This window comes from Hyaena hyaena, unplaced genomic scaffold (genome assembly GCF_003009895.1).
Source record: "Hyaena hyaena isolate Hyena2069 unplaced genomic scaffold, ASM300989v1 scaffold_493, whole genome shotgun sequence".
Classification (NCBI taxonomy): Eukaryota; Metazoa; Chordata; class Mammalia; order Carnivora; family Hyaenidae; genus Hyaena; species Hyaena hyaena.
Genome location: NW_024081125.1, coordinates 85,362 through 112,315, shown reverse-complemented (window position 1 = coordinate 112,315; position 26,954 = coordinate 85,362). Strand labels below are relative to the sequence as shown.

Sequence of the window (26,954 nt, the reverse complement as noted above, 5' to 3'; positions counted from 1 at the left end):
CACACTGATGCACTGTCCTCTGATAAGGAGGCATTGTTGCCAAAGTCATTTCTTAAGAGCGTTATGGCTATAATATAACCTTCTAGGCTTTACTTTGATGAATGGAATTAACTTGTAGAAGTGGTAGTTCATGAATGTCTATCTTTTGTTTTTTACTTAAGTTGTAAATGACACCAATCATGTTATTTTTCTTTTTATCTTTGAGGCTAAAATGGATTTTGGGTTTCTGAGATGGCTATTAGATTTCATTATCTCCCTTTTATTGAGAACAATGAGAAGATAAAGCACGTTTTTAACAGCTTCTAAAACATATACGTTATACGGAAGTTTTTTATACTTCAGAAGTGGTAGGAAGACATATTAAATGTACAGTGAACTGTGGGTTCAATAGATCTCTCTGTAAATTTTTGTAACAAAGGTAGACAACTTACTCTCTGAGGGATTTGAGTACAAATCTTTTCTTTTTGTCCTGCTTTTGACTCTAATTTTAAGGTTATCCATCATCACCATGTTTTTAATATAAGCTTGATCTGTTACATAGCCATCTTTTAGAGGTACTTTAAAGAAAAACTGGGGTGCCAGGGTGGTTAAGCGTCTGTCGGTTAAGCGTCCAACTTCAGCTCAGGTCATGACCTCACAATTCATGAGTTCGCGCCCTGTGTCAGGCTCCATGCTGACAGCTCAGAACGTGCTGAGGATCCTGTGTCCCTCCCTCTCTGACCCTCCCTGGCTTATATTCTGTCTCTCTTTCAAAAAACAAACATTAAAAAAATTTTTTTAAAAAGTAATTCCACTAAGACTGAGGGGCTTACAGGGTGGCTTGGCAATGCAGCATAGGTGAGGCTGGCTCAGAGGCCATGACACATATAAGGTGTATTATCAGAGCAGGCCGTACTTAGCAGCCAAGTTCACAGACTCCTGCCAACCTTCCTCTTGAGAAGAGCTATTATCAAGTGTGAGGTGAGTCTGTTTACACCCTCCTTGGCAGCATACAGACAAAGGGTCAGTAAAGGTGCCACCTGCTCATTCTCCAATCCAGCTGTATAGACAACGTTCAAAAACTAGCATCAGTAGAAAAGCACAGGGAAAAACTTAAGTTGCCCCTTTGGGGGCCTCGCAAGAGAAACGTCCTTCTAGGACAAAATGGAATAAATGAGGTTTGTTGTACTATTTTGAGAATGTGAAGAATTTGGTAATTCCTAAATCAGGTGTGAGTTCAAAACAATTAGATAAAAGGTACTGGGCTCACATTTGTCATCACGATCGTGAACATTCTTTGCAAGAAACGATAATAAATCTGATCGCTAGATATGATGTGGGGCAGGCAGGCATATTTCTGCAGTAGCTTCTCGTGAGTTCTCCATTTCAAGGAGGCCGCGGCTCGCTGCTCAGCAGCTGTGAGTGCTGGGATCAAGTCAGGCAGAGACGACAACTGAAAAGAAAGCACATCAGAGGACAGATTATAAGAAATCCGCTGCGGCATTCCAGCGAATCCTTCAGCCTACAATGCACTAGGCACAGGGACACGCTTGCTCGCTTCACAACTTAGGAGGATCTCGGTTGTCACAGGGGGACCATTATCTGGCAAATTCAAATACATACGTTTTTAAAACTCCGTAAGTAAAACTAACAGTTACCAAAAACGAAATTCTGAAATAGAGAATGGGGCTCACAATCCTTCTAAGTAACGCGCAATCCCTCTAACTAATTCCTCTATCAAAGTAAAATTTATTCTACTTCACTTTGGAAACTTGTGACCTTCTAAATCCCTACCCTCTGTCCTCCCCAGAAGCTACTCTTGGAATAATAATTAATGCTGATGAAAACTGAAAATGTGAACGTAAACTCCAAGGGCAGTAAGAATCACGGTAATACAGGAACCGGAGTGGAAATTCAGGCTGTTGCAGCTCCAACAGACATTTACTAATAAGCACTTGTGAATATGGGGTAACCACTACTTTAAATATTTTCCATACATCCTCTGCTTGTTCCCCACAACAACTCTCTAGAGTAAGATCACGGTTAAAACATTCAGGAACTTCTTTGATACATGAGATTTACCTTATTTTCTTGAACACTGCTTTCTCCGCCAGTAGACATAAGTTCAAGGATTTCTGGAAGATGATCTATAAGAGCATCTAGTACCTTTTAATAGAGATGTTGATTACTTTTATGGCAATTACTGTTTTTCTAATCTTGCATTAGTCTCATATGTCAATCTCTGTGCAGAGAAAGTATTATTTATCCAGCAACATTTTGGGAGTTTCTTTTCTCCTATGTTGCCATCTTCTTAGAAACATAATCAACTGCCTTGATCCAAACTACCTTTGAAACGAGATTCGTGTATCTGTCTCTTGACATTGTTCATATAGTCTAGATCTGCGACAGCTATCTCTACACAACCAACATGCTGAAAAACTGCCTCTCAACTTTTAAAAAGCAGTTTAAGTCAGATAGCACCCACTGCAATGACTAAACATCGATGATGCTTGGCAAGTACTTAGGCAAGCTAGTACTCATTTGGGTGAACAAGATATACTAAGCACAGCATCAAAATAAAGTATTGCAAAGTTTCCACAAGTATAGTCCCCAAACAACGCAAAGAGAGAGAAAAGATATAAAATGTAATATAATATATGAGTGCAATTGTGTAAAATAAAAACCTTTTCACAGAAAAAAGCAGAAAAATTTTAAAATACAACAAAACAGTAAGTGATTGGAACTAAAGATATTCTTTTGTCTGTCTCCTTTTTGGCATTTCCTGATTTTTCCTTAATAAGCAAATATACATATATACTTTTTTTAAGCCCTAGTATTTTTTTTAAAGATCTCAATTTTCAGTCTATGATACAATGGTACATTGTCTTAACACTTTTGGGGACTGCCAGCTAAAAGGATTCATGCAATTCCTAAGAAGTGGGGGGGGGGGGGCATTGATATATTCAGATTTAACATAAAAGAAGTAAAAACCAAAGAGTAAGAAGATATTACCTCCAGTGATTCATCCTGTAATAATGTTATCAGTTCTTTATGTATTAAATATACTCCAGAATTCAGAAGTTTAGAGACCTAAAATGCAGCAATAAAATCTCTCAGATTTAAAACTACTAGACTATATCTAAACGGTAATAATAACAACTTTACAAAATACATCTCTGTTAGATACTTCTTCTGAAATGAGACTAGGTTACAACATTAACATAAAATTGGATTTCTAGAAAAATTAACTGCATACAAAACCAGCTTTTTAGCCTCTTTATAACACTCTGGAGTGTGTACATGTGAGGATGGGCAAGTAAGTGCCCCCATGACCGCAGCAGGTGCAGGAAGGATTTATCAGAGCCATAATTTTCATATCACAAGCAATAAGCCCATGGATGCCTCCAGCTCATATTTTGACATCTTACAGCAGCCAACAGGGTCTCACAGGTTAGCGCGGGCACATGAGTGTCCGCCCTGGATCAGCGTCTCCTGAAGAAGGCAGGCTCCACAGAAGGTCTGTGTGACACAGGGACAGAGGGGGGTCCCAAGCAAGCAAGATATCGACGACTTTTCCCTTCAAAGACTTTGATCAGCACAAGAGGAGCTGGAAGGGTCTAATCTAAGCTCCCCTATGAACAGGCTTGAGTTTTTTCCTTCCTCCAGACAGACAGAAGCCACAATGGTAAATTCACCAATTTCTACTTCACTATTTATTTATTTGTTTGTTTGCTTTTACGTATTGGGCTTCTGGGTAGGATTTTAATGGGCAGGGGGGTGGGGGGAGGGCAGTGCTTCCTGGATAAAGAAAGTATTTTAAAAACCTTTGCTCTACAGGGTTGTTTCTGATTCGTTCGGAATATTTTCAAAATACTATTTTGAAAACAAGATAACAAAATAACAAGAATATGAAAAACAAGAATCAAGTTAGGATATAGGCAAGTAACTATCAGAATTTAACAATAACCCTGTGAGGAAAATTTAAGTTCCCGAGTCGGATTTTCACTACTTAAGAGGACAAACCTAGATGAACAATTCATTTTTGGAGAAGAGCATCATGACCAGCCTACCTACATGGTATGATTGAGGGGACGTGGCAATTAGCCACCCAGCAAATAGCTAGATCCACAATTTCTAAACTCACGCCTACCAGTGCAATATTTTTGTGTACACATTTCAAGATGTTTATCTCTACGGTGCTAACATGTTACGTCCACTCTAAAACACAAATAAAGATGAAATTTTAGAGGGATGAGATAAAAATAAACAGAAGTACAAACTCTAATATTACATAAACCATTGCGTTTTCAGAAACTTAACCTCATGAGACCATTAATCTAATAGCAACAAGCACACACAGTGACCAAGACTAAATGCCCACCTAATGCGCCCTGGAGAAGGTATCTCCCTCAGCCAGCCAGCGCCCTCTGTCTCATCCCCTCCTCCAAAAGCATATTTCTATAGGTATATTTACAAAGATAACTTCATTGTACAATACGGGAATTATTTTAATTAGTTATCCCAGTTAAGGGAAATATCTCCTAGATTCTGCACGACAAACATTTCATTCATAACAGGAAATGTATTCTTCAAAAGAAGACTGTCACCCAGCACTCAAGAGTCTCAAGCCACATAATGACAGTGCTACAGATTTCTCCTGCACTTGCAGCTAATCAAACAGTGCTCTGAGGTAGGAAGCCGGTGCAAGCAAGAGGCTGAAATATTCTTATTGAGAGTTAAGAATAGATATCTCTTGTGAAGACAGGAAATATTTTCTTATGCCATTTACAAAGACAGATTTATATTTTGGAGTTGTTAACTTATCGTTTATCCATGTTACTGCAACTATATAGCGAACGTGTGCTTCCTGGGATTGTCCAAGACACACACCCAAATTTCAACATCAAGGGTTAAGAAGTTAATTACCTTCATCTTATAATTTTAATTCATGTTTGCTTCTTCCATTAAAGAGAGTTGTTGTAACAGCTGAACCTAACAGGTATGTTCATGAAAAGACGATCCATTCACAGAAAAACAATAAATAACCTGTCACTCAATTTTCCATTTATTCTCAGGTTCTTGAGTTTAGATGCAAAGTTAAATATAAGTATTGTAAAGCATATAAAACCTGATTTTACTTCCAAAGCTGAAATACCCATATTGACACCACAATGGCCGGCTTAAAGTAAGCACTTTAATAGAGATATACTGAATGAATGGACTAATAAATGATAAATGAATATTATGTGCTTATGTAAATGAATTCTGTAAACACACTAAAAAGAGAATTATGGAAACTTTAAAATAACAGTTAGGACTAAAATATGAAAGAGATGGGGCCCGTATCACATAATAAACCTTTATAAACAGAAGTATACAAAATATCAAAAACTCATCTATAGCATATATATATATATATATATATATATATACACACACACATATATGTGTATATACATATATGTGGACTTAACAACTGTAAAGAGCAAATACTTCTTCACACTTACTTCATAAAAGCAAATGGCAATAGTGTATCTGACTGGTACTTCAGGGTCATGACAAAGGCAGAAGAATGTAGAATAGAGTTCCATGTGGAAGTTTTTAGGATCAACAAAAACAATCATGGCCTGGTGGAGATGGAAGGGAGAAGATGAGTGGGAAGGAGAGAAAAACATGCATCAATACCTAATATTACAATCATTTCATTTAAATTGAAATCACGTCCTCTAAATAATAATTTAGATAGAAATCACATTCGGAAGATCCAAATGCATTCATATGGCTCTAATTTACACATAAAGATAAATGTAAATTATACCAATACTACTCAGTACCTACTGTCTATACCAGACATAAGGCTAACCAGCAGGGTCAAATAGGGCCATGGATTTTTAACGCTATCTATTCATATATTTTAAAGGTATCATCAAAACCTTTTGTCAGTAGAAACACATAATTAATTACCGGAAAGTTATAAGCGCAGTTCTTCCGTACGGAAATATATTTCTTCTCCTGCTCTAGGATTTGGGGTGGAATCTGATTTTCATTGTGTCCATTTTCCTGTTGCAAACCCAACGTACAGAGTTTCTTATAAAACTCCAAAAATCTCAAGTGCTGATCTGGAGTAAAAATTCCTAAAACAAATGTAAAACCTTTGTTCAACATTTTCATTGAAAACAAAAAATAAAGAGAGAAAAGCAAACTACAGCACTTACATAATGGGAAGCAAATACTCAAGTAAACTGTTACAGATCATAAATAAAAGCAACGATGAGGAAAGAGTGCCTATTAGGGAGAAATCCAAAGGGTCTATTGTTTCACTTTATGTTGATTTTAATAATACTTTAAATTTAATCGAATAAACTATGCAACGCAGCAATTATGACTGAATTTGCGCAGCCTGTATCATACCACAGGCCACTAACAAGTCACTACAACAATAACATGTAAGGACCATTACTGCTATTTACTGCCTGCAGAAAAGACATGTATGTGTGTCTGCAAAGAGAGCGCTTAAAAACTCAATCTAAAAGATGGCAAAGTAACTAAATATTTTTGATCAACAGACTGGTTCCATATTCGTAACTTTAAATCTTAGAGTGCTAGGAACTCATGTACTGCAAAACTTATTTTCAACAGCCAATTAAAAGCCCATAATATACATGTGTAAAAATGCTTTAGTATAGCAGATGGCTATAATTTAATTTATGCTTACGTTATTACAGTAAGCTAAGAACTGAGTAACGTCTTCAAAATGCCAAGTCATGAGTATTATTCTAAATTCTAAGCCGAACTGCTCACATGATATATTAGTTACCCGACAAATAGTTACTAAGGGTATACTTCATATGCACCAATAGTTAATATGACTGTATCGATGCCAATTGATAAATAGAAAATATTCAGAAATTTAAAGGGCCATTGACTACTTCATTCTGTCACTGTTCTTTCAAATAGGTTCTATTAGGGAAAAAGAAGTTATTAAATGTGTTCTAAATTGTGCTATCAAAAATCTAAGACTTCTTAAGATTTTCTACCCTTAAAGGACAGGTTTAACAACTAGGGAACCCAAGTCTAGTGTCTGAGGTAGAAAAAAAAGGAAACAATTATCTACAATCTTGAAATTCTTGGGGCGCCTCAATGGCTTAGTCGCTTAAGCATCCGACTTTCGCTTAGGTCATGATCTCACGGTTCGTGGGTTTGGGCCCCGCGTCGGGCTCTGTGCTGACTGCCAGCTCAGAGCCTGGAGCCTGTTTCAGTCTGTGACTCTCTCTCTCTCTGACCCTCCCCTGCTCACGCTGTCTCTCTCTCTCTCCTAGAAATAAATAAAACATTTAAAAAAATTAAAAAAAAAAAAAGAAATTCTTAAGGTAGATCATACCATATAGTCCATGGCATAGCTTTCCTAAATGGAAAGATAAGGAAATAAGAATTGATTCATCTGCTTTGAAAGATTTTTCACAAAATGATTTCACTAAGGGAAGGATAGTTTGACTTCTGTCATCTGGAAAACAAAACAGAACAAAACAGACTTTAGATCTAGTTACCCACGCTGCACATGTAGAAATGCATACATACAGATTCCAGAAAGGACAATCACTACGCTGGCCACACAGTTATGGAACATCATCTCTGCAAGCCCTGGTCGGGGAGCTGCGTGGTAGCCAGGATAGGGCTGAGATCAGCAAAACTTTTAACGCCAGGCTGAGGGGCTCAGGCTCGTGGCCATTGGGCCACAGAGACCAACTATAAAGAGGGATGACAAGCTAAAAAGCTTCAAGGATTGAGGCTTTGAGGCTGAATAACTATGAAGCCCCGGGACCGCTGACGTGAACGGATAAGCGGCAGGCTCAGGACACAGGTGTCACTTGGTTTGCGGGTATCTCATACCAGGGAGCAGCTTTTTCTGACCGAAATTGTTAGCTTATAATATGTTCTGTTTATTGAATTTCAAAACTTTTACTTCTTAAAGGACACTTCCTTAGGAAGCGATTCGATATTGTGTGGGGCGCCTGGGTGGCTCAGTCGGTTAAGCATCCTACTTCGGCTCAGGTCATGATCTCATGGTTTGTGAGTTTGAGCCCCACGTCCGGCTCTGTGCTGACAGCTCAGAGCCTGGAGCCTGCTTCAGATTCTGTGTCTCCCTCTCTCTGCCCCTCCCCTGCCTGTGCTCTGTCTGTCTCTCTCTCTGTCTCAAAAATAAATATTTAAAAAATGTTTTAAAAAGAAGTTAATCGATATTTTTAAATATGTCTGCTAGGTTATAAATTTCTCATATATCACAGCAACGTTAACATCTTGATTCTAAACACTCTGAATTTCCCATCATTCCCTTAAACTTTCAGAAATGAAGCACTATTAAGGGTCTGACAAGACTAAGCAAAATGCTGCAACAGGTTTAGTAGTATTATTATTATTACTGTTACTATCATTACGCTTCAGTACCACATCTACCGTTTTAACCAAATGACATTTATTAGACATTCATTGTATTTCGTATAGAACAAGCATTATACTAAGCAGAAGTCGACAGCTGAGTAATAAATGGTCTGAACTTGAGAAACGCAGACCAGCAAAGAAGCCAAACCCCAAAACTATAATAAGACGATGTGATCACTATTTCCGTAGTGGGTATAAGGCACGGGTCTGCAATTTTTGTAAATGTAGGCCTCACAGTGTATCTGTCACTACTCTGTCAACTAGAGCATGAAATCAGCTGTAGACAATACCTAGCCACATGAGCACTGCTATGTTCCAATAAACTTCAGCTACATAAGCAGGTAGAGCAGGATTTGGCCTGCAGACCACAGCTGGCCAACCCAGGCCTAAGACATTTAGGGAGATAACGAGAGAGGAAACTGTATTTGCAATGGGCACTGAAGGAAGCTGGTTAGGAGGAAAATAGAAGGAGACAAAACGGAGAAAAATTAGTATGTGGCAAGGCTGGCGGTGTGGGAGAGTTTCATGGCTAAGGGGATGACAAGTGGTATCGGAGCGGGAAGGAATGGCAGGGAAAGCCACCAACATAGGTTACGCCCAGATCTGTGACACCTGAGTGCGGACAGTGAGAGGAAGAGAGCAGCGGGGAAGGTCCAAGGCCCCCTAGGACAAGGAGATTCATTCACGTGTCTATTTTCATGCATTATAGTCCTTACTCCTCTGGCTCATATACAGGCTAAGTGACTCTTCTGTAACGGTCATACATAGTTATTATCCGCATTGCAATAATCTTTAAGAGGCTCTCCTAGTTCAGGTAAAATGTTGTTAATCCAAGTAAATACAATCCTGTAATTACACAACAGAGTTTTGCACCTAGGTACTTGATATTTACTCCTCCGAATTTCACCGTATCAAAATGGTTAATGTTTACCGATAAATTAATGTCCAGCATTCATCAAAAGTCTAGTCATTCGTTCGCAGAGTTGTTAATGGTCTCTGTGATGTCTTTGTGATTTGATTTGCACAGCCCTAAGAAACACCTCCTTACCCACTCCCCCTCAAACACTTCATCCCAAATTTTTCCTCCCCATGGAAGAAAATCTCCCCTGGAGATTTCTAGCATTAAAATATTAAGGAAGGAATATTATTGCTTTAATCAACATCTTTCTAAGGGTCCATTAGTTGAGCAAGTTAAAGCCTAATTACCAAGCCAATGCTTAGCCCCCCACACAAGGCAGTTAAACATGGATGAGAGAAAAGAGAGAGGTATGTACATAGTACATGTATGTATTATGCTATGTACATAGCAACGTAGGATGCTAGGAGGGTAAAAGTGGCAACAGAGAAGGTGCCGCAACAGAAAGAACTAGAAAGAGACAGAGGAAGGGAGGTTTAATGCTCATCATAAAACAAAATAAGGAATTCTATCCTTTAGCTTTCTTTACTCCCTATCAGTGGTACAAAACAGGGAAAAACACTGCTTTCAGAAGCAAAGATGTGTCCGCATGAAGATTTACCTGCATCAAACACATCAAGCAGATTAACCAAAGTTTCAAAAGCCGCAAGCCGCACACTGCTGCCTTCATCCCTAGAGAGTTCTATTAGTTCAGGGAGCACCACGCTTTTTGTAAGTTCTGTCCTGCACAAGAAGCAATAGAAGAAAATAAATCAGTTCATACGTTATAGCAAGAAGTTATTAAGTGCAAGTCATGGGGCCAGGCGCTAGAGAAAATAGGAAAAACCATAAAGATTTGGCTCCTGGTCTTCAGAAGCTTCCAGTCTGGCTGGAAAGCATGATATAAACATAAGAAACATGAATCATAATTATCTCGTTACTTAAATCAATTCTAGTTCCAGCAGGATAACAGGATTACCTACACTGATCTTCACGACTAGAAGTTTACATTAAATGTTATAATTTGTAAATGGTTTTCACTTTAAGCAACTTCAGCAGATGATCTGGACTAACTAGAAAAATCTAACAGTAGTGACTGTAGAAAACTTAAAATCTTTTTATCTCAATTTCAAGGGATGAATTATGTTTTCATTTACCTAAACTATAACTTTACAGTAACTAGTTCCTATCTAGTAGGCTATATAGCACTAGATGCTCTCTCCAAAAGAACGAAACACAATATCCATGCTTTCCGGACATATGCAACACTTATAATACAATCACAGATGGTTCTCATTCAATACTTTAATCAGTTTCTGCTTATTCACCGAAATAAGATGCTATTGCAATGACACCTGCTGATAAAGGGGAGGCTTATAATGTGACGCATTATCACATGTCCTTCCTAGACACATGACAGAAGATGGCATGAATTATAACCTAATAGAGGATAAGAAAGTCAGTAAGAGCTTCAGAAAACATGAAAAAATTTAGGGCAGAACACAAAGGCTCAAAGACAACAATGTCAAGCTGTACCTTCTGCTATGATGGAAATGTTTATAATCTGTATTGTAGCCACATGTGACTTTTGAGTGTTTAAAATAAGGTCATCAGTATAACTGAGGAACTGAAGTGTTAACTTTATTTTACTGAATTTAAATAGCCAAACATGGCTAGCGGCTGCCTTATTAGAGAGTCCAGGCTCTAAGGACTTGTGTGATCAGAGGGCCAAAAATTGCTAGGAAATTAATCTACGAAAGGGGGGAAGTGGTCAAAAGTTACAAATTTCCAGTTATTAAATAAATAAGTCAGGGGAATGTGCTGCACAGCATAGTGACTATAGTTAATAATACTGCATTGCACATTTGAAGGCTACTAGGAGAGTAAACCATAGAAGTCATAAGAGAAAGAAATTCTCTGTGTAAGGTGATAGATGGTAACTAGACTTACCAAAATGATAATCATTTTGCAAGGTATACAAATACAGACTCATTATGTTGTACACGTGAAACTAATATAATTTTCTATGTCAATTATACCTCAATAAAAAATTTATTCTGAACAATGCTTTTTTCTTCACGTATAAAATACCTGCATGAGATTCTGAGTAAATTGCCAAGAAAATCACCAATAAAACCCACTTCTTTAGCATAAGGCTAAGAAAAAAAAGTGAATCTACGATCACAGGTACAGATGTTAGCATTAACGTTCACAGATATTTGTCACACACAGGAAACAGGAGGTGAAGGAAGAGGAGAGATTCTGGCCCCAAGGTCATAAAAATTTATTTCATACAAATTTTGTTCAGAACAGATTTGTGTACCATTGAAAGTCTTGAGTTTATTAAGAATAAAAGATGATAAAGATTTCCTCCCCATTTACAGTCAAAAGTTACTTCCAGCCCATCTTTCAAATGACTTTGCTCCCCAAGCATGGTATAGTGATGCAAACCCAACTTAATTATATCTGGGTATTAGAAATAAAAATAATTAGAACCAAAAGGTCTTTAACAGCTGTACAAGGAGTTCTGAATGCTGAAAACGCAAAGTGAATAAATCAAATCTGCTTATCATTAGTGGTAATGAGGACATTTCCATTTCAACCAGTCAACACCAACAGGGGGTTCTCGTTTTCAACTATGTTAAAGCCACTAACCACTATGCACTATGGATTAAAAGAATGCTTTTATGTGTTATCAAAATTTTAAAAAACATTAAGAAGTACATAAAAATAAATAACCTGAAACCCTCTACTTCAATAAACTTTGAAAGTTTCTGATAATGGATGGCCTCCAGGCTTCTACCCTGTTGATGTTACATACATCCTCTTTGGGATTCAGCTTCCTCAGCTGTAAAAAAGAAACAATCGCTATCTCTCCAACAGATGGTTGTGAGGATATTAAGTTCATACAAGTGCTTAGAAGAGTGTCTCACACATAGTAAATATTACCTAAGTGTATACTTACATTATTCATAAATTTTGATATAAACTAATTCCTTATACTCATACAGGAACAAACTCCTGTATACAATACAGGAATAAACTAATTCCTTATACTCATCTCTTAAAATGGAATAATATTTTTGCTTAATAATAAGCAAAAATTTTTTGTATATTATAGAATTCAAGAAGACTCTAGATTTATGCTTCTCCCAGTAGGACATGAAGATGTTTCCTGTGCTTTGCAAGCACTAAAGATTTATCATTAACTTTTATGATTTCATTGGTAAAAGGAGCATTTCACTATTGTTTTTGTAAATATCACATATTATAGGACTATATCTTTTTCACTATTATATCATCCGTAAGTAATCCCTAGCTTATGGTAGGTGCTCAATACATATTCATTAAATGAATATAAATCTCTACAACTAAGGAGGTTGAACAAGGACACTGAATATGTTTATTAAACACTTGTATTTCTTCTTTATGGAGTATATTATTTGTTTTCTTTGCCCATTTGTCACATTATAAAAGTAGAAATAAGGTATCACGGCAGACCCACACATTTAAGATGCAGATACTCTCTCTCATTAATTCCTTTAAATAAACTGGATTATAGCTGAGTAACTTCTTCAAGAAGTAGATGTGGGGGGCGCCTGGGTGCCTCCGTCGGTTGAGCATCCAACTTCAGCTCTGGTCATGATCTCAAAGTTAGTGGGTTTGAGCCCCCGTCGGGCTCTGTGCTAACAGCTCAGTCTAAAGCCTGTCTTCAGATTATGTCTCCCTCTTTCTCTGACCTTCCCCTGCTCATGGTGTCTCTCTCTCTCTCTCCTCTCTCTCTCTCAAAAATAAATAAAGCATTAAAAAATATTTTTAATAAAAAAGATTTTTAAAAAAGAAGTAGATGTGAGCTGTACACCTCCTGTGCTAATTTGTTTATGAGAATTTTTTTTAAGTTCTTTTTTTTATATTTTTATTTATTTCTAGGAGAGAGAGAGAGAGAGAGAGAGCGTGAGCAGGGGAGGGTCAGAGAGAGAGGGAGACACAGACTCTGAAATAGGCTCCAGGCTCTGAGCTGGCAGTCAGCACAGAGCCCAACGCAGGGCTCAAACCCACGAACCGGGAGACCATGACCTAAGCGAAAGTCGGACATTTAACCGACTAAGCCATCCAGGTGCCCCGAGAATATATTTTTCTTGACTTCACATGGAAACTCCACTCTGGCGAGGGCAGAATTCTAGGTCATTATCTTTTCTACTAAAAATGCTTTTGGCATACAAGGATTTGGAACAAAAATCTGGGGACGGCTTGATTCTATTATTCATGTAAGAGTCCAGTTTTATCAGCCAACATGCTAATAATTACAACCTAACCCTTCCATGACATCAGAAGGCGGGGTATGTAAAGTACAGGGTGAGTGACAGCAAGATGAATGAAATAAGCAAGCTTGCCCAGGTAGCCAACCTGGAATTCTGGGGTCTGGCTGTGTGATACAAATCTACCCAGGTGCTGGCCATAATTTAGTGTCATCTGATGGTAGCAGTCTGATCACACTAAATGCTGATGAAGATGATCCCGAGTTCCATGGTGGGCCAGGTCAGCAACAGCAATTCAAGGACACTTCTTATTTGTGCCTTTTCCACTGGTCTGTTTTAAGGAGCCTAGGCTTGAAAGAAATACTGAGGACCCACTCATCTCCATCTCTTTGTTAAGAACATAAAGCTGCTTAGCCTCCCCTATATCAACTCCCTTCCAATCTGACAAAAGGCAAAACTCAAGGGCAAAGGACAAGAACCAATCATCAATCCCATTATATCTGAATTCTACAATCTGCCTCTGAAAAAAGGAATCATGGATATGCCTTTTGTCCCTGCAGTTTGTTTTTATCATACAGTCTTACTCTTTTTGTATCTGGTTCGTTTCTCTTAACATAATGATTTTTAGATATATGAGGCTGTCATATTGCATGTATCAGCATGACATTCCTTTTTCTTGCTAAACAGTATTCCACTGTATGGACATACCACATTTTCTTTTTCCCTTCATCTATCGGTAGACATTAAGATTGTCGGGTTATTTTAAATAAAGCTGCTATAAACATGTGTATATAATACAACTCTTGTTGTGGATGTATTTTCACTTCTCTTGGGTATATAATTAAAAGGAGAATGGCTAGGTCATATTAAAGATATTTAACTTTGAAGTAAATGCCAACTAGCAGTATTATATCATTGGACATTGGAAGGTTATTGATTTTATTCAGGAAGGTGATAAATTTCAAATTAGTCTTTATCTGCAGTGTGAGGTAAGAATCAATGTTCATTTTTTTTCTCTCATGAATATCCAATTATGCCAGTACTGTGTTTTGAAAAGATTTTCCTCCTTGAACTGCTTTGGCATTCTGTTGAAAGTCAACTGGCCACATATATATGTAGGTCTATTTCTGGACTCTCTTCTGTTCCACTGATCTATATATATCTATTTTTGTATGTATCCTGAAACATCTTTAAATCCATTAATTAGTTCTAATAGTTGTTTTGTAAATTACTGAGGATTTTCTATGTAAACAGTGATGTCATCTACAAGTAGAAATCATTTTACTTTTTCCTTTCAGATCTTTAGACCTTTAGGATTTTCGTTTTCTTGCCTTATTTCAATAGCTAGAACCTCCCATACAGTGTTGAACATAAGTGATAAAAACTATCCTTGACCTGTTCTTACCTTAATATCTACCATTAATTATGAGGTTAGCTGTCGGTTTTTCATACATGCCTGTATCAGATTGAGGAAGTTCCCGTCACCCCTAGCTTCCTGAGAGTTTTTACCATGAATGGATGTTGAATTTTGTCATACGTTAATAATGGGGGAATTTTCAGGTTATCTTATTTGTCATGTCACCAGAAGTTTGATCAATTTCTTCAAAAGTATGTTCTTCCTTTCCGATCTGAGTGTTATCTGTTCTTCCCCTCCAACACTGATGAATCTTTTTGTAGATTCCACATTTGTTTCTTTTTTCTCTTTAGTCATCCCTGTACATAGAGAGGTCTCTTCCATACAACTGTTTTCCTACAAACACATGTGCATAATCTCTTCATTATACCATTCACTATTAATCTGATTATTCTAAGAACTGCCCTCTTTGTTCCTAAATTGGTGCCCAATCCATAGTCAGCTTTCTAGTGTTGTGTAGCCTTCATTTCTTATGGATATGTTGGCTGGACAAGAATCTTTTTTTTATTTTTTTAAGTTTTTAATTTTTTTTAATGTTTTATTTATTTCTAGGAGAGAGAAAGAGACAGCGTGAGCAGGGGAGGGTCAGAGAGAGAGGGAGTCGCAGACTCTGAAACAGGCTCCAGGCTCTGAGCTGGCAGTCAGCACAGAGCCCGACGCAGGGCTCGAACCCACGAACTGTGAGATCATGACCTAAGCGAAAGTCGGATGCTTAACCGACTAAGCCACCCAGGCGTCCCTGGACAAGAATCTCTTAATTCCACTTCCTGATTATCTTATTCAATGAAGAACAATTTCTGGTGCTCATTTCTGATTAAACTAAAGTGGTCAGTAATTGTTCCCCTGTCAGCCACACCAAATACAAAACTACAAACCCAAGTCTATACTGCTCTTGGGCCTCCTCCCATTACTTCCTATTCCCAAGCGCCTTAGACCACAACAGCCAGCACAGCAGTGGGCAGCCTCTCTCTTAAATTGGCAGCAATCTTGGAAATTATCTCTTCCCACCTCCTTCCACTCTCTCAGGGCTTCTCCCAGCCTTGTGTGTAGAAAATTCCTGTTGGTGGTTATGAGATCTTAACAAAGGTCCTAATTTCCAATGCTGAAAGAAGAAAACCGTATACCTCTGTTTAGTTTTATATATTTATCAAAGGGGGAATTAAAAGTATGAATCAGGTCATAGTAGTTTTCAGCCATGATACCCTGAAAGTCCTATGACTGTGTTTTAATAGTTCATGAGAATTCAAAATTAAATAAATTTAATCAGGCAAATTAGTTGAAGTGAATCGTAAGTTAACAAGGTAGGCAGATTCTAGCCTTTCTTTTCTAACTTAATCCTTAAGCAATAATCCTATGTTAATTTTCAGAAGGCAAATTGGAACAAATCTGACCAGCCTTTGTTGTTTTTTTTTTTTTTTTAATAGTGGTGAAATTTCAGATGACAAAACATGGAATACAAAAAGACAATGATATATTCTCCTGGTAGGTTCTGATCCTGATTAAGGAGCACAGAAGTGGGCAAGACTCAATTATTTATGCTCCACAACGATTCAGAGTCAGCCTAGCCTAAGAAGATCTATCAGAAAGAAACTAATTCTGAAATCAAAATTAGAGGAGGATTACTGTTGCAATGTTAAGCTTCTAACACAACACTTACATCCTCCGATTCAGCAAGGTGGACAGGACAGAGGACCTGAATCTGTATGACATTCTGAAGTCATCCTAAAGACTTAAGCACTGGTCCCCAATTTTTTTTTTTTTTACACTAAGAATTGTACAAATAGCAGGGTTATCTCGGTGGCTCAGTCAGTTAAGCGTCCGACTTGAGCTCAGGTCATAATATCAGGGTTCATGAGTTTGAGCCCCACTTCAGGTGCTGTGCTGACAGCTCAGAGCCTGGAGCCTGCTTCGGATTCTGTGCCTCCCTTGCTCTCTGCCCCACCCCCACTCACTCTCTGTCTTTCTCAAAAATAAACATTAAAAAAGTTTTTTTTTAAAGAATTGTACAAATGGCAACAACTTGATTGTCCTTGCTTGTGAAACAAAGAACCAGGTGAAAACAGTGCAACTTCTACTAAAAATAAGAGATCCCACATGTTTTTTCTATCAATTTAGGATCCTTAAAAAAAAAAAAAAAAAGATTTCCCAAGATGGTTCTTAGCTAAAACTTCCTTTAATATCATACCTTGACATGAAATCAGTTTCTATGGATGAAGAGAAGAGACTGTTGTCCTAGAAACCTCCTTCCTGAGCCTCACACAACCAAAAGGCAAGGGGCGCAACAAGCAGACGGTGGAAATGCTGAGGTGTTCAGGAAACAGAGACTTCCACTGAGTAATCCCATCTGAGTTGACCCAATAATATGCCGCCCGCCCGGAGAAATGCTACTGCCAATAGTCCAAGCATGGCTTATACTGGGACATTTTCCCTGCTGGTCTAGGTGTTTGGGATGCTAACTAAAGCAACTTAAAGTGAAAAAGAAAGAAATGAACATGAAACGAATGCTAAGCAACTTCACTTTAACCTCTCTTAATCCACACACATCAGGAGGTACTTGTTACGATCATTTTTCAAGGTCACATAAAATTTAGCCCTCTAACAGCACGATGTCATGGAACACAGGCACAGCATACACATGTCTGACTGACAATCCAGAAATAAGAATAGGACACAAGGAATTGAAATGATACTTACCCAATGCCCTGAGCTATGTTCTCTAACTGCCGACACATACAAGACCGGACTTCATATTCTACATCTTGACAGAGTGATTTTACCAGAGGAAGTATCTCTCTTTTAATGCTTAGAAGGGAAAGAAAGGAACATGCAAGTGGGTGTTTTAGATGAATTAAAATTTTCAGTTATCATCAAAATCTTAGCTTACCCTAATAATAACAAATATGTTTTAATATAAAGCTTTATACTTTATAATGGATTTTTACATGTCATTACCTTTGGATGTTATCTCCTGTTACTTGTAAATTATATACATGACTGGATCTTTTTAAAATAATGGTCCATTTTGGACAGTTAAATATCTTAGCTAAAATAAAAGGCTACCCAGGCAAGTGGGTTCTAACAACTAACAACCAAAATGATCTTCAATTTTGTCTTTTACTCTGTGCCGTAATTATATAACATTCCGTTCTTTCTAGTTGGTTATTTATAATCTGGGCAGAGAGTAGCATATAAATTATAAACATTCTCCATAAAACTTCAAAGTAAGATAAATTATTCAAAATAATGAATTTATAGCAACAATGGAAGAAATCAGAAAGTCTTATCTCTATGTCATGTTTGACAATTTTGGAAATCTATAGAATAATACCAATTTATTCTCAAAACTACACGAGGTGTGTGACAGAAAAGACTAAGATGAGAAATAGAAAAAGTTAACCATGTTGATTTTGAAGAGCCATGAGATCAGAAGAAATGCATCTGAACAGAAGATGAAGTAGACTATAAGAATTCTACAGTTAAAACAACTAAATTTGTATACAGTATGCAGTAACATAAGTCTAATAGAATAGTAAATCATACTACCATCATACATTTTAAATCGACTTAACTGAATAAAGTAGACAAAAAAATTATATACAAATACTCACGTATGGGCATCAAATTTGTTGGTCATTTTTCCTAAAATTTTACAACTAACTAACCGAGACTGGACAGTTTGGGAAAGTTGTGCCTTGGAAACAAGTGGGTTCAAGATCTAAAGAGAAAATATTTAGAGAACAAATTCACAAAGTTTTATATATTCTTGCCACTAATGTCAGCTATTTTCCTCAAGGAATATTTTAAGGTCCTAAGTGTTTTTAAGAAACCTCAATTAAAATTTGAGGTGGCACATAACCTGAATCAACTTGTTGGCCTTCTGGGTTATTAAAGGAAAGATGATGATAAATTACGCAATTAAAAAAACAACCAGGCAGGGGGTGCCTGGGTGGCTCATCGGTCAAGCATCGGATCTCAGCTCAGGTCATGATCTCAGGTTTGTAAGGTTGAACCACGCACTGGGTTCTCTCCTGACAGCTCAGAGACTGGAGCCGGCTTCGGATTCTGTGTCTCCCTCTTTCTCTGCCCCTCCCCCGCTCATGCTCTGTCTCCGTCTCTCTGTCTCTCAAAAATAAATAAAAACATTTTAAAAAAATAAAAAAACAACAACAACCAGGTACATAAAAACTGAATTAAAGCTTATGGTGAATTCTGTTATGATCTGCCTGCATATAAAGTATAATTGTTGAAATGCATATTTTGAAATGAAAAATAAGCAAATTACCATATTGCCTGAAATTTGTTTTTATTCTATACAGACTGATTTTTATATATGTCCTAAAGGGATACAAAACATTATAGTTTCAAATACATTCTATTAAGTAATTCTATCATTTGACTGCAGTAACCCAAGTGTGATACTGTACTGCATACATTCCGGGCACTCAAAACCTCAACAGCAGGACACACTACAAAGAACTATAAAGATCGGATCCTGATTCTGCCCCCACTCTTTAATCTGTCCAGGTAATCTTGTTATTTCTTAAATTTTTTAATGTTTTATTTATTTTTGAGAGACAGAGAGAGAGCGTGAGCAGGGGAGGGTCAGAGAGAGATGGAGACACAGAATCCGAAGACAGGTTCCAGGCTCTGAGCTAGCTGTCAGCATAGAGCCTTACACAGGGCTTGAACCCACAAACCACAAGATCATGATCTGAGCCGAAGCTGGACGCTCAACCGACTGAGCCACCTGGGTGCCCCGATCTTGCTATTTCTTATTTCTCATCCCAAGACTTCTCATTGACATACAATGGAAATTAAAATACATCATCCTAAGATTCCCCCAAGTTCTGAAATTCTAGGACTCTAATAAAAATGTCAACTGGTTTTTTTTCCTCTCAACAAAGAAGCCAGAAATGCTGAATGCATAATGATAAGCATAATTTAAAACTCAAAGATCTAAAATAAAATAAACTGCATGTTTAAAATCTTAAAAATCACATAAAATAATGTATGGTATTCGGGAGTAAAAACTGCATTCTACTACATAGCACTCTTCAAAAAAATAGAAACAACAGACGTAAACACTATGTTCAACATTTAAGTATCTGTTAATCATCTAGATGTTTGGCATTAAGTATACAAACATCCTCGTACTGCGGTAAATCTTCCTATTGTCAAGCAAGTGTTTTGGCACTGAGATGGGACCACAAAATTGTGGTCAAAACACAAAAGGACAAAAACACTTCATGAAATACATAGAGGGCATTTCCTTGACGGATAGCTACTTTTGTCAATCATGACATATTTGAAAAGAATACAGGGATGATGTTCAAAGAGTGAAAAATCATTTCATTACAGAATAAATTTCCTTTCTAATTTCCTTATTCTCCCATTTTAATTTACTAAGACTTTTAGATAAGAGTATATTGGATAATGTTAAAAATTAAAAAGCAAACAAACTAGTAACCATATTTGCAACAAACATAACAAAGGATTGGCAACCTTGAAAAATAATACATATAAATTGTGACCAAAGGATATGATCAGACAATTCCAAAAGATTAGAATTGATATAAACATATGAGAAAATATTCAACAGCGTAATGATCAAAAAATTCCAATTAAAGGGGCGCCTGGGTGGCTCAGTCGGTTAAGCATCCGACTTTGGCTCAGGTCATGATCTCGCGGTTCGTGGGTTCAAGCCCCATGTCGGGCTCTGTGCTGACAGCTCAGAGCCTGGAGCCTGTTTCGGATTCTGTGTCTCCCTCTCTCTCTGACCCTCCCTGTTGATGCTGTCTCTCTCTCTTTCTCAGAAGTAAATAAAAAAACATTAAAAAAAATTCCAATTAAAACAAAATTCCATTTTTTGGCTCATCAAATTAAACTGTAATGCTATTGCTGAGAACAGTCCAGAAATAGGCATTTTCACACATTGCTAGTAAGAGCCTTAAGAATGTGAATGCCCTCTGACTCAGTAATTCCACTTTTTTGGAAGTGACAGTTAAGAAAATTATCTGAAGGGTGCCGTGTGGCTCAGTAGGTTAAGCAGCCAACTTTGGCTCAGGTCATGATCTCACAGTTTTTGAGTTCTAGCCCTGCATCGGAGTCTGTGCTTACAGCTCAGAGCCTGGAGCCTGCTTTGGATTCTGTGTCTCCCTCTCTCTTTCTGCCCCTCCCCTGTTTGTGTGCTCGCTCTCGCTCTCTCTCTCTCAAAAATAAACATTTTTTAAAAATGTTAAGACAATTATCTGAAAAACAGAAAAAGCTCTGAAGAGATGCTCAATAATGCCTTACTTTAATAACAAAATACTCAAAACAGGCTTAAATGTTTACCAAGTAAAATATTTTGTATTTACTACCAAATGAGTTTAACGGAGTAACACAGGAAAATAATCCTAAGTGAAAAACAACCACATATAAATTCAACATGATTATTAATATGGCAAAGAAAAAACATATACAGGGAAAAAATCTGAAATGATTTTTCAGATCTTGGCTAAGTACAGAACCATGATTTTTCTTCCTATTATTTTCTGTATTGCTCCTATTTTCTATAATGAACATGTGTTGCTTTCAGAGAGGGAAATGACTTTATTCTTTTTATTTTTAAGTACCACTTTTCAGTAAAAACTAAAACAAAAACCCTGGAGTGACTTACTTAATAGCATTTACCAAAAAAAAAAAAGTATTACCTCATGTCTTAGGGTTTCTTTGGGCAATACTTCTATTACAGACAGAAGAGTTTCCAGCCATGCATTGCTGACTCCTGGTTGACACAGGGAGGGGGGAAAAATGCCAAATTAAATCTCTCACAAATTAGTTTTAACTCAGCCATCAAGTTATAACAATATCTAATAAAATGGGATAGTTATTTTTATTACTATTTTAAGAAGTTCCTCTATTTTCTTTTTCGCTTTGGCCAACATCTAGAAAACATTTACATCTGTAAAAATAATGGGAGAGAGGGAATATCTTTCAGCCAAAATGTGCACGTTTTGCTGTACAATACTACTATAAACTTAAATATTGTAAAATTCAAAAATTCTAAGAAGTAAGTACAGATCATAAGATGAATTGATGAGTCATCAGCTCTCAAGGACACTGAACTTGGCGGGGTCTGTAAGGAAACGGCCATGGCTGTTCTTAGTCATACTCCTGATCAAATCTTGGGCAGGATGGCCTCCTTCAGTTATGCTCATCAGACTAACAAGATTCAAAAGACCTCAAGGCCACATCCAGGAAACGATACATAAGTACAGAACTCAGCATGCCACGCTGCTGACCTGCGTCCCTGTGCTCCAGATGTAGCAGAATGACTTGGAGGAAGGAGTGAGCATATGTATGAATTGACACGGACTCTTCCTGTAGAATGGTCAGGAACGACACCGCAGCCGTTAACTGCATCTCCACCCCTGAGACATGCAGGACTTCCTATGTAATCAGAAAGAGCTTGCTATTACACAGAGGAGAGGTTAGAACCTCTCATTTTTAAAAAATCCAAGGTCAGAGAAATCAAACATAGTCATATTCCACAAGATAACTATAGACGACCTTTAAGGATATGCCTTTCCTCTTATTACTTTAAGAAAACTATCTGCTCCTTACTGTTTAACTCATTAGACCACCAAAAAGTTTAAATGCATTAGGAACTTAAAAAGTAAGATCACATTCCATTGCTTTTTTTTTAAATGAAAATTATAAATATATATATAAACATTTAAATAATAGAATAGGGATGTTTGATAGATTTCAATTTCTATTTTTACATTGCATTGTACAGTCTGCCATCATACCTAGAAATAATAACATCAAAGGTTTTCATGACTTATATTTCTGCTTCAAAACATAAACATTACGCATTGTAGTATAAAAAAAGGAATACACTTAGATTGTGCAAATGTGTTTTCCCCTTTAAATAACTGACAAGAACATCAATTACCATGAAGTAAACTGTTTTTAAAAGAAGGAATTTTTTAAATATAAGAATATTTCTAAAAATTAATTATATCCACAGCCATTCATTTAAAAAAATTCTAACGTATGTTCAAAGTTAAAGACTACGTGAGATACTAGTTTTCAACACATCAAAAAGTTAAAAAAGAAAAAAAAACTTTCATTTAAACCTCATCAGAGATATTGCCTCTACTTCTCTGGGAGAGAGAGAAAGAGAAAGAGAGAAAGAGAGAGAGAGAGAGAGAGAGAGAGGGGGAGAGGGAGAGAGAGAGTGTGTACGTGTGTGTGTGTTAGCTAAAAGCATTACTTTGCTGCTTAATCAGTTATGTCAACTATGAGAATTTCCCTTAAATGCCTACTTTAAAACTAACATAGTAAAGTTTGTAGAATAATGTGGAACAAATATGAACAACGAAGTTTCATATCTGTGACTTTAAGAAAATTAATCTTTCTGTATTATTTACTAATCTATAAAACATGAATTATAGTATCACCTTCTCAGAAATTTAAATCATTTAAACAGAGCTTGTATAACTTACCAACTTGTGCAAACTGGGCCTTAAAATAATGCCCAGTCTCCTCTATGTGAGGCTATCTGATAGGAATCTCATCTGGTCCACAACCTCAACTGATCTCTCCCCAAAACCTGTTCCTCTTCCCATCTTTACCTCCACAAATAGTGACTGACAACTCTGCCTTTCTGGTCACCAGCCAAAAGCTCTGGGGCCAGCCTTTAGCCCCTCTAGGTTCCTCACGCACCACAGATGGCCGACCAATGCTGATACAGAGTCTGACCACTTGCCACCATCACCTTCGGCTTGAATTACCCCAGGAACCTGCTAACTAGTCCCTGATGCCAGAATTGCCCCTCTACTGTCTAGTCTCTATACAGTCTCCTGAGAGATTCTTATCAAACAGAAGTCCGATCAAGTCACTTTTCAGCTCACACTCTCCAATGGCTCTCCATCCCACTCAAAGCAAAAGTCAGTCCTTTCAATAACTTCCCAGATCAGTTTCTACTTCCCGCTTTTTCCAGATTTCTACATGACTGGCTCCCTGATCTCTCCCAAGTCTCTATTCAAGTATCACCTTTCCAAGGAGCTCCTCCCTGGAGACCCGATTTTATACTGAAAGCCACTTCCCAGCTCAAGCTCTCATCATCTCCTTTCTATCACAGGTATATTATCTCCACTGTCCAACATGCTCATATGCCTACGGTCCATCTCCCACACCCGAACACGAGCAGCAGGGCTGCAAGAGTTTCTGGCTGTTGCGCTCACCACTGCACCCCACCTCCTGGCACACAGCAGGTTAGATATGGGAAGTAACTGCCAGATCACTGAGTATCTGTCACCCTTTCACCTAAACTTTGTGCTCTTGACACTCTCTCCTTTCACATACATTTTCCACAGCCCCTAAAAGATGACTTCAAGGGATTTTGGGGTGAGTCCTAAAGATAAGGGATTGGCAGGATCAGACCCGAGGCAAAGCAAAAACAGATCACCAGACACGCATTCTCAATCCTCTATCATGTCAATAAGGAGACGTTCCTGCCATCTTCTCCGCCAGCATCTCAGCAACCATGATGCAGACCAAATGCCCAGGCTTCTCGGTTCACATGGTGCGACCACGGCCAGGCATCGTTCTGGGAGGGAACATGTCATTCTACAGCAAAAGAAACAGACTCGGAGTCGTCAAACATCCTGCTGAAGGCCAGCAAGCCAGGGACTGGCACCTCTAAGTCTTAACCCTTCCTGGCCCGCCTGATGCCAAGCTAAGTAATCCATTCTTCCGGATGGATTCTACGCCTCCATTCCCCATTCACTGAGGTGTGGCTCAGATCAATCCCGAACCTTCCCGTGATAGTGTGGGAAATCTGGAAGCGGCTTTACTGCGGCAAGCGTTTAAACGGTATGGTTAATTCCCAGAAAACCTATGGCACATTCAAACTTTTGTACCACACACACAAATGTTATTTTACACGTTTTTTTCAACCAATAGTCAATTACATCTTTAGAGTGCCTGGCTGAAAGAATAAGAGAAGGAGTGATAAGGCGTAAAGCAAAAGCAGTGACTGGGCTCTGAAATCAGCCCTCCCGTATCCCCTCATTTTACTGTCTCCAAAACAAACACGTGTTCCACGCTAACCGTCTTGGATTTGGGAAACACTCTTAAAGGATCTGATGTGGCCAGTATACATATCACTTACAGGTTTCAGAACGCACAGCTTTTATTTAGAAACAGAAAGTACTTTGCAAGGAAATATTAAAATATACTGCGAGGGCCACAGTGCACATTCCGGTTCACGAGTCTCCTATCTTAAGTTCCAAGAGATGTAATTCCGCCCCCTCTTAGAGTCATTAGTCTTGGGTTTTGTACGTATGCAAACTTTATGCAAAGGAAGCTCTCCGCCTTCATTTCTTCTTACTGTCTTACTTAGTCTTGACTCCCGCAGCAACATTTGCCCCAACTATTTTGCATTTAATTTTCGAAAAATCCTCAAGTCTTATCGAGATTTGGGTTTTTCTCTTGTCCTGCTGACTTCAACATCTGGGACTGTCCACTGTTAAGAAACCAGCACAGACTAAGAGATTTTATCACTGCTAAAAAACCAAATTGACTTCTAAACATATTTTTCTGAAACATAATACAAGAAGTGTCGGATACTTACCAGTCAGTGTTCTCCACAGAGTCACACCCTCTGGACAAACATAGTGAGATCCATACTCTCTGGGTAAGTAAGTGTGCATCCTCATGGACCTTGGAAGACACTGAAAAGTAAATTCCTCTATTGCTTAAGTGCATGCCTTAATGCCAGTAACGTTCCTCTTACATACTACTGTACGGCTGGCATTCCAACTTGAATTCCTCAAAAATGAAATGAGACATTTTATAAATGAATGGTACATTTCCAAGTTTAAAAACCTATTCCCACTCAAGGAAGGAAAATGTACTAGACACTTTTCTGTTTAAGTTAGCATGGACTTTAGCTCTCTCTTTTGTTAGCATGAACAGTATGAGGAAGCGTTTTGTACAACAACATCTTACGGTCCTTGCCTAGAGGGAAACTGCTCTGTCTCCAATAAACCCACATTGTATACATCAAAAGATATTTCTCTTTAAAATATACAACACAGAGAGGCATTACGCAAATCGTTGGCTTATTCCGAAGAACAAAATATTTTGGATTCACACATTTGGAAACTAAACTTACTGAATTCAGCTGGTAAACATATGGTGCTGGCTAACGGTAAAGGAGAACTGAAATTACAAGGTATCTTCGTCTATTTTTAGAGAGAATGTCAAGGATTATTTTGAAGATAAATAATAGGGATTTAAATATTAAAACACTGAAGACCTAGGACACATAAAATATCTGGGGTTTTGAGGGTCATAACTGTGAGAATTTTTAGTGACTAACAATAACAGTGAGCGGCTCTTCTCACTATAAAATGGTAATATTTATAAGACTTTCAAATGGAGTTAAATGTGAATAACTAGAACATACCAACTCAGGTATCTTTAACAATTCACTACACCTCATTTGTTTTCCCTATCGCTGACTGCCAGGCTCTACACTAAAATAAAGGGTGAGGAGAACTAGTTGGGAATCCTGAAAGTCAAAATCTGAGAGGGAAAGGGGGGAAATAAAGTGGAGACAGGGACAGGAACAAAAGGGATATCTTTTATCTTTCTTTAAATCTGTGTTTCAGTGATTAGCAAGGTTCATGAGGAGGTACACATAGCAATATCCCAAAGATCTCTTTCCATAAAGGAAATACCAGTAGTAACTAGCCATCACTACCGTAGGATGTGCAATGAAGTGTCCTTCCATGGGAAATCATGACAATGCCAAACAAAGAACTGTATTTCGGGACAATGGCTTCGAAATTGAACTTCCAATTGGACTACTCTGCCCAGTCGTTTTTACACAGAATATGTTAGAGTCATGTAATCTCACGATTTAGGCCTAGAATGTAAATAAAAAGCTACAGAACAATACAAAGAAAAGATA

General features: G+C 37.8%; 1 protein-coding gene across 1 annotated transcript in view; it reads right to left on the bottom strand.

Annotated features, from left to right (window-relative positions):
• The window catches only part of PPP4R4 (protein phosphatase 4 regulatory subunit 4), a 106,596-nt gene that overhangs the window by 32,165 nt on the left and 47,477 nt on the right, over positions 1-26,954 (bottom strand). The window contains exons 4-14 of the mRNA XM_039254559.1: positions 22,270-22,417; positions 21,679-21,752; positions 18,595-18,701; positions 17,681-17,788; positions 9,936-10,057; positions 7,361-7,483; positions 5,944-6,113; positions 5,487-5,606; positions 2,992-3,069; positions 2,062-2,145; positions 1,250-1,432 (exon numbers count right to left, since the gene is read on the bottom strand). Coding sequence (XP_039110490.1) covers positions 1,250-1,432; positions 2,062-2,145; positions 2,992-3,069; positions 5,487-5,606; positions 5,944-6,113; positions 7,361-7,483; positions 9,936-10,057; positions 17,681-17,788; positions 18,595-18,701; positions 21,679-21,752; positions 22,270-22,417 — 1,317 coding nt within the window. The remainder of the gene's footprint in view (positions 1-1,249; positions 1,433-2,061; positions 2,146-2,991; positions 3,070-5,486; positions 5,607-5,943; positions 6,114-7,360; positions 7,484-9,935; positions 10,058-17,680; positions 17,789-18,594; positions 18,702-21,678; positions 21,753-22,269; positions 22,418-26,954) is intronic.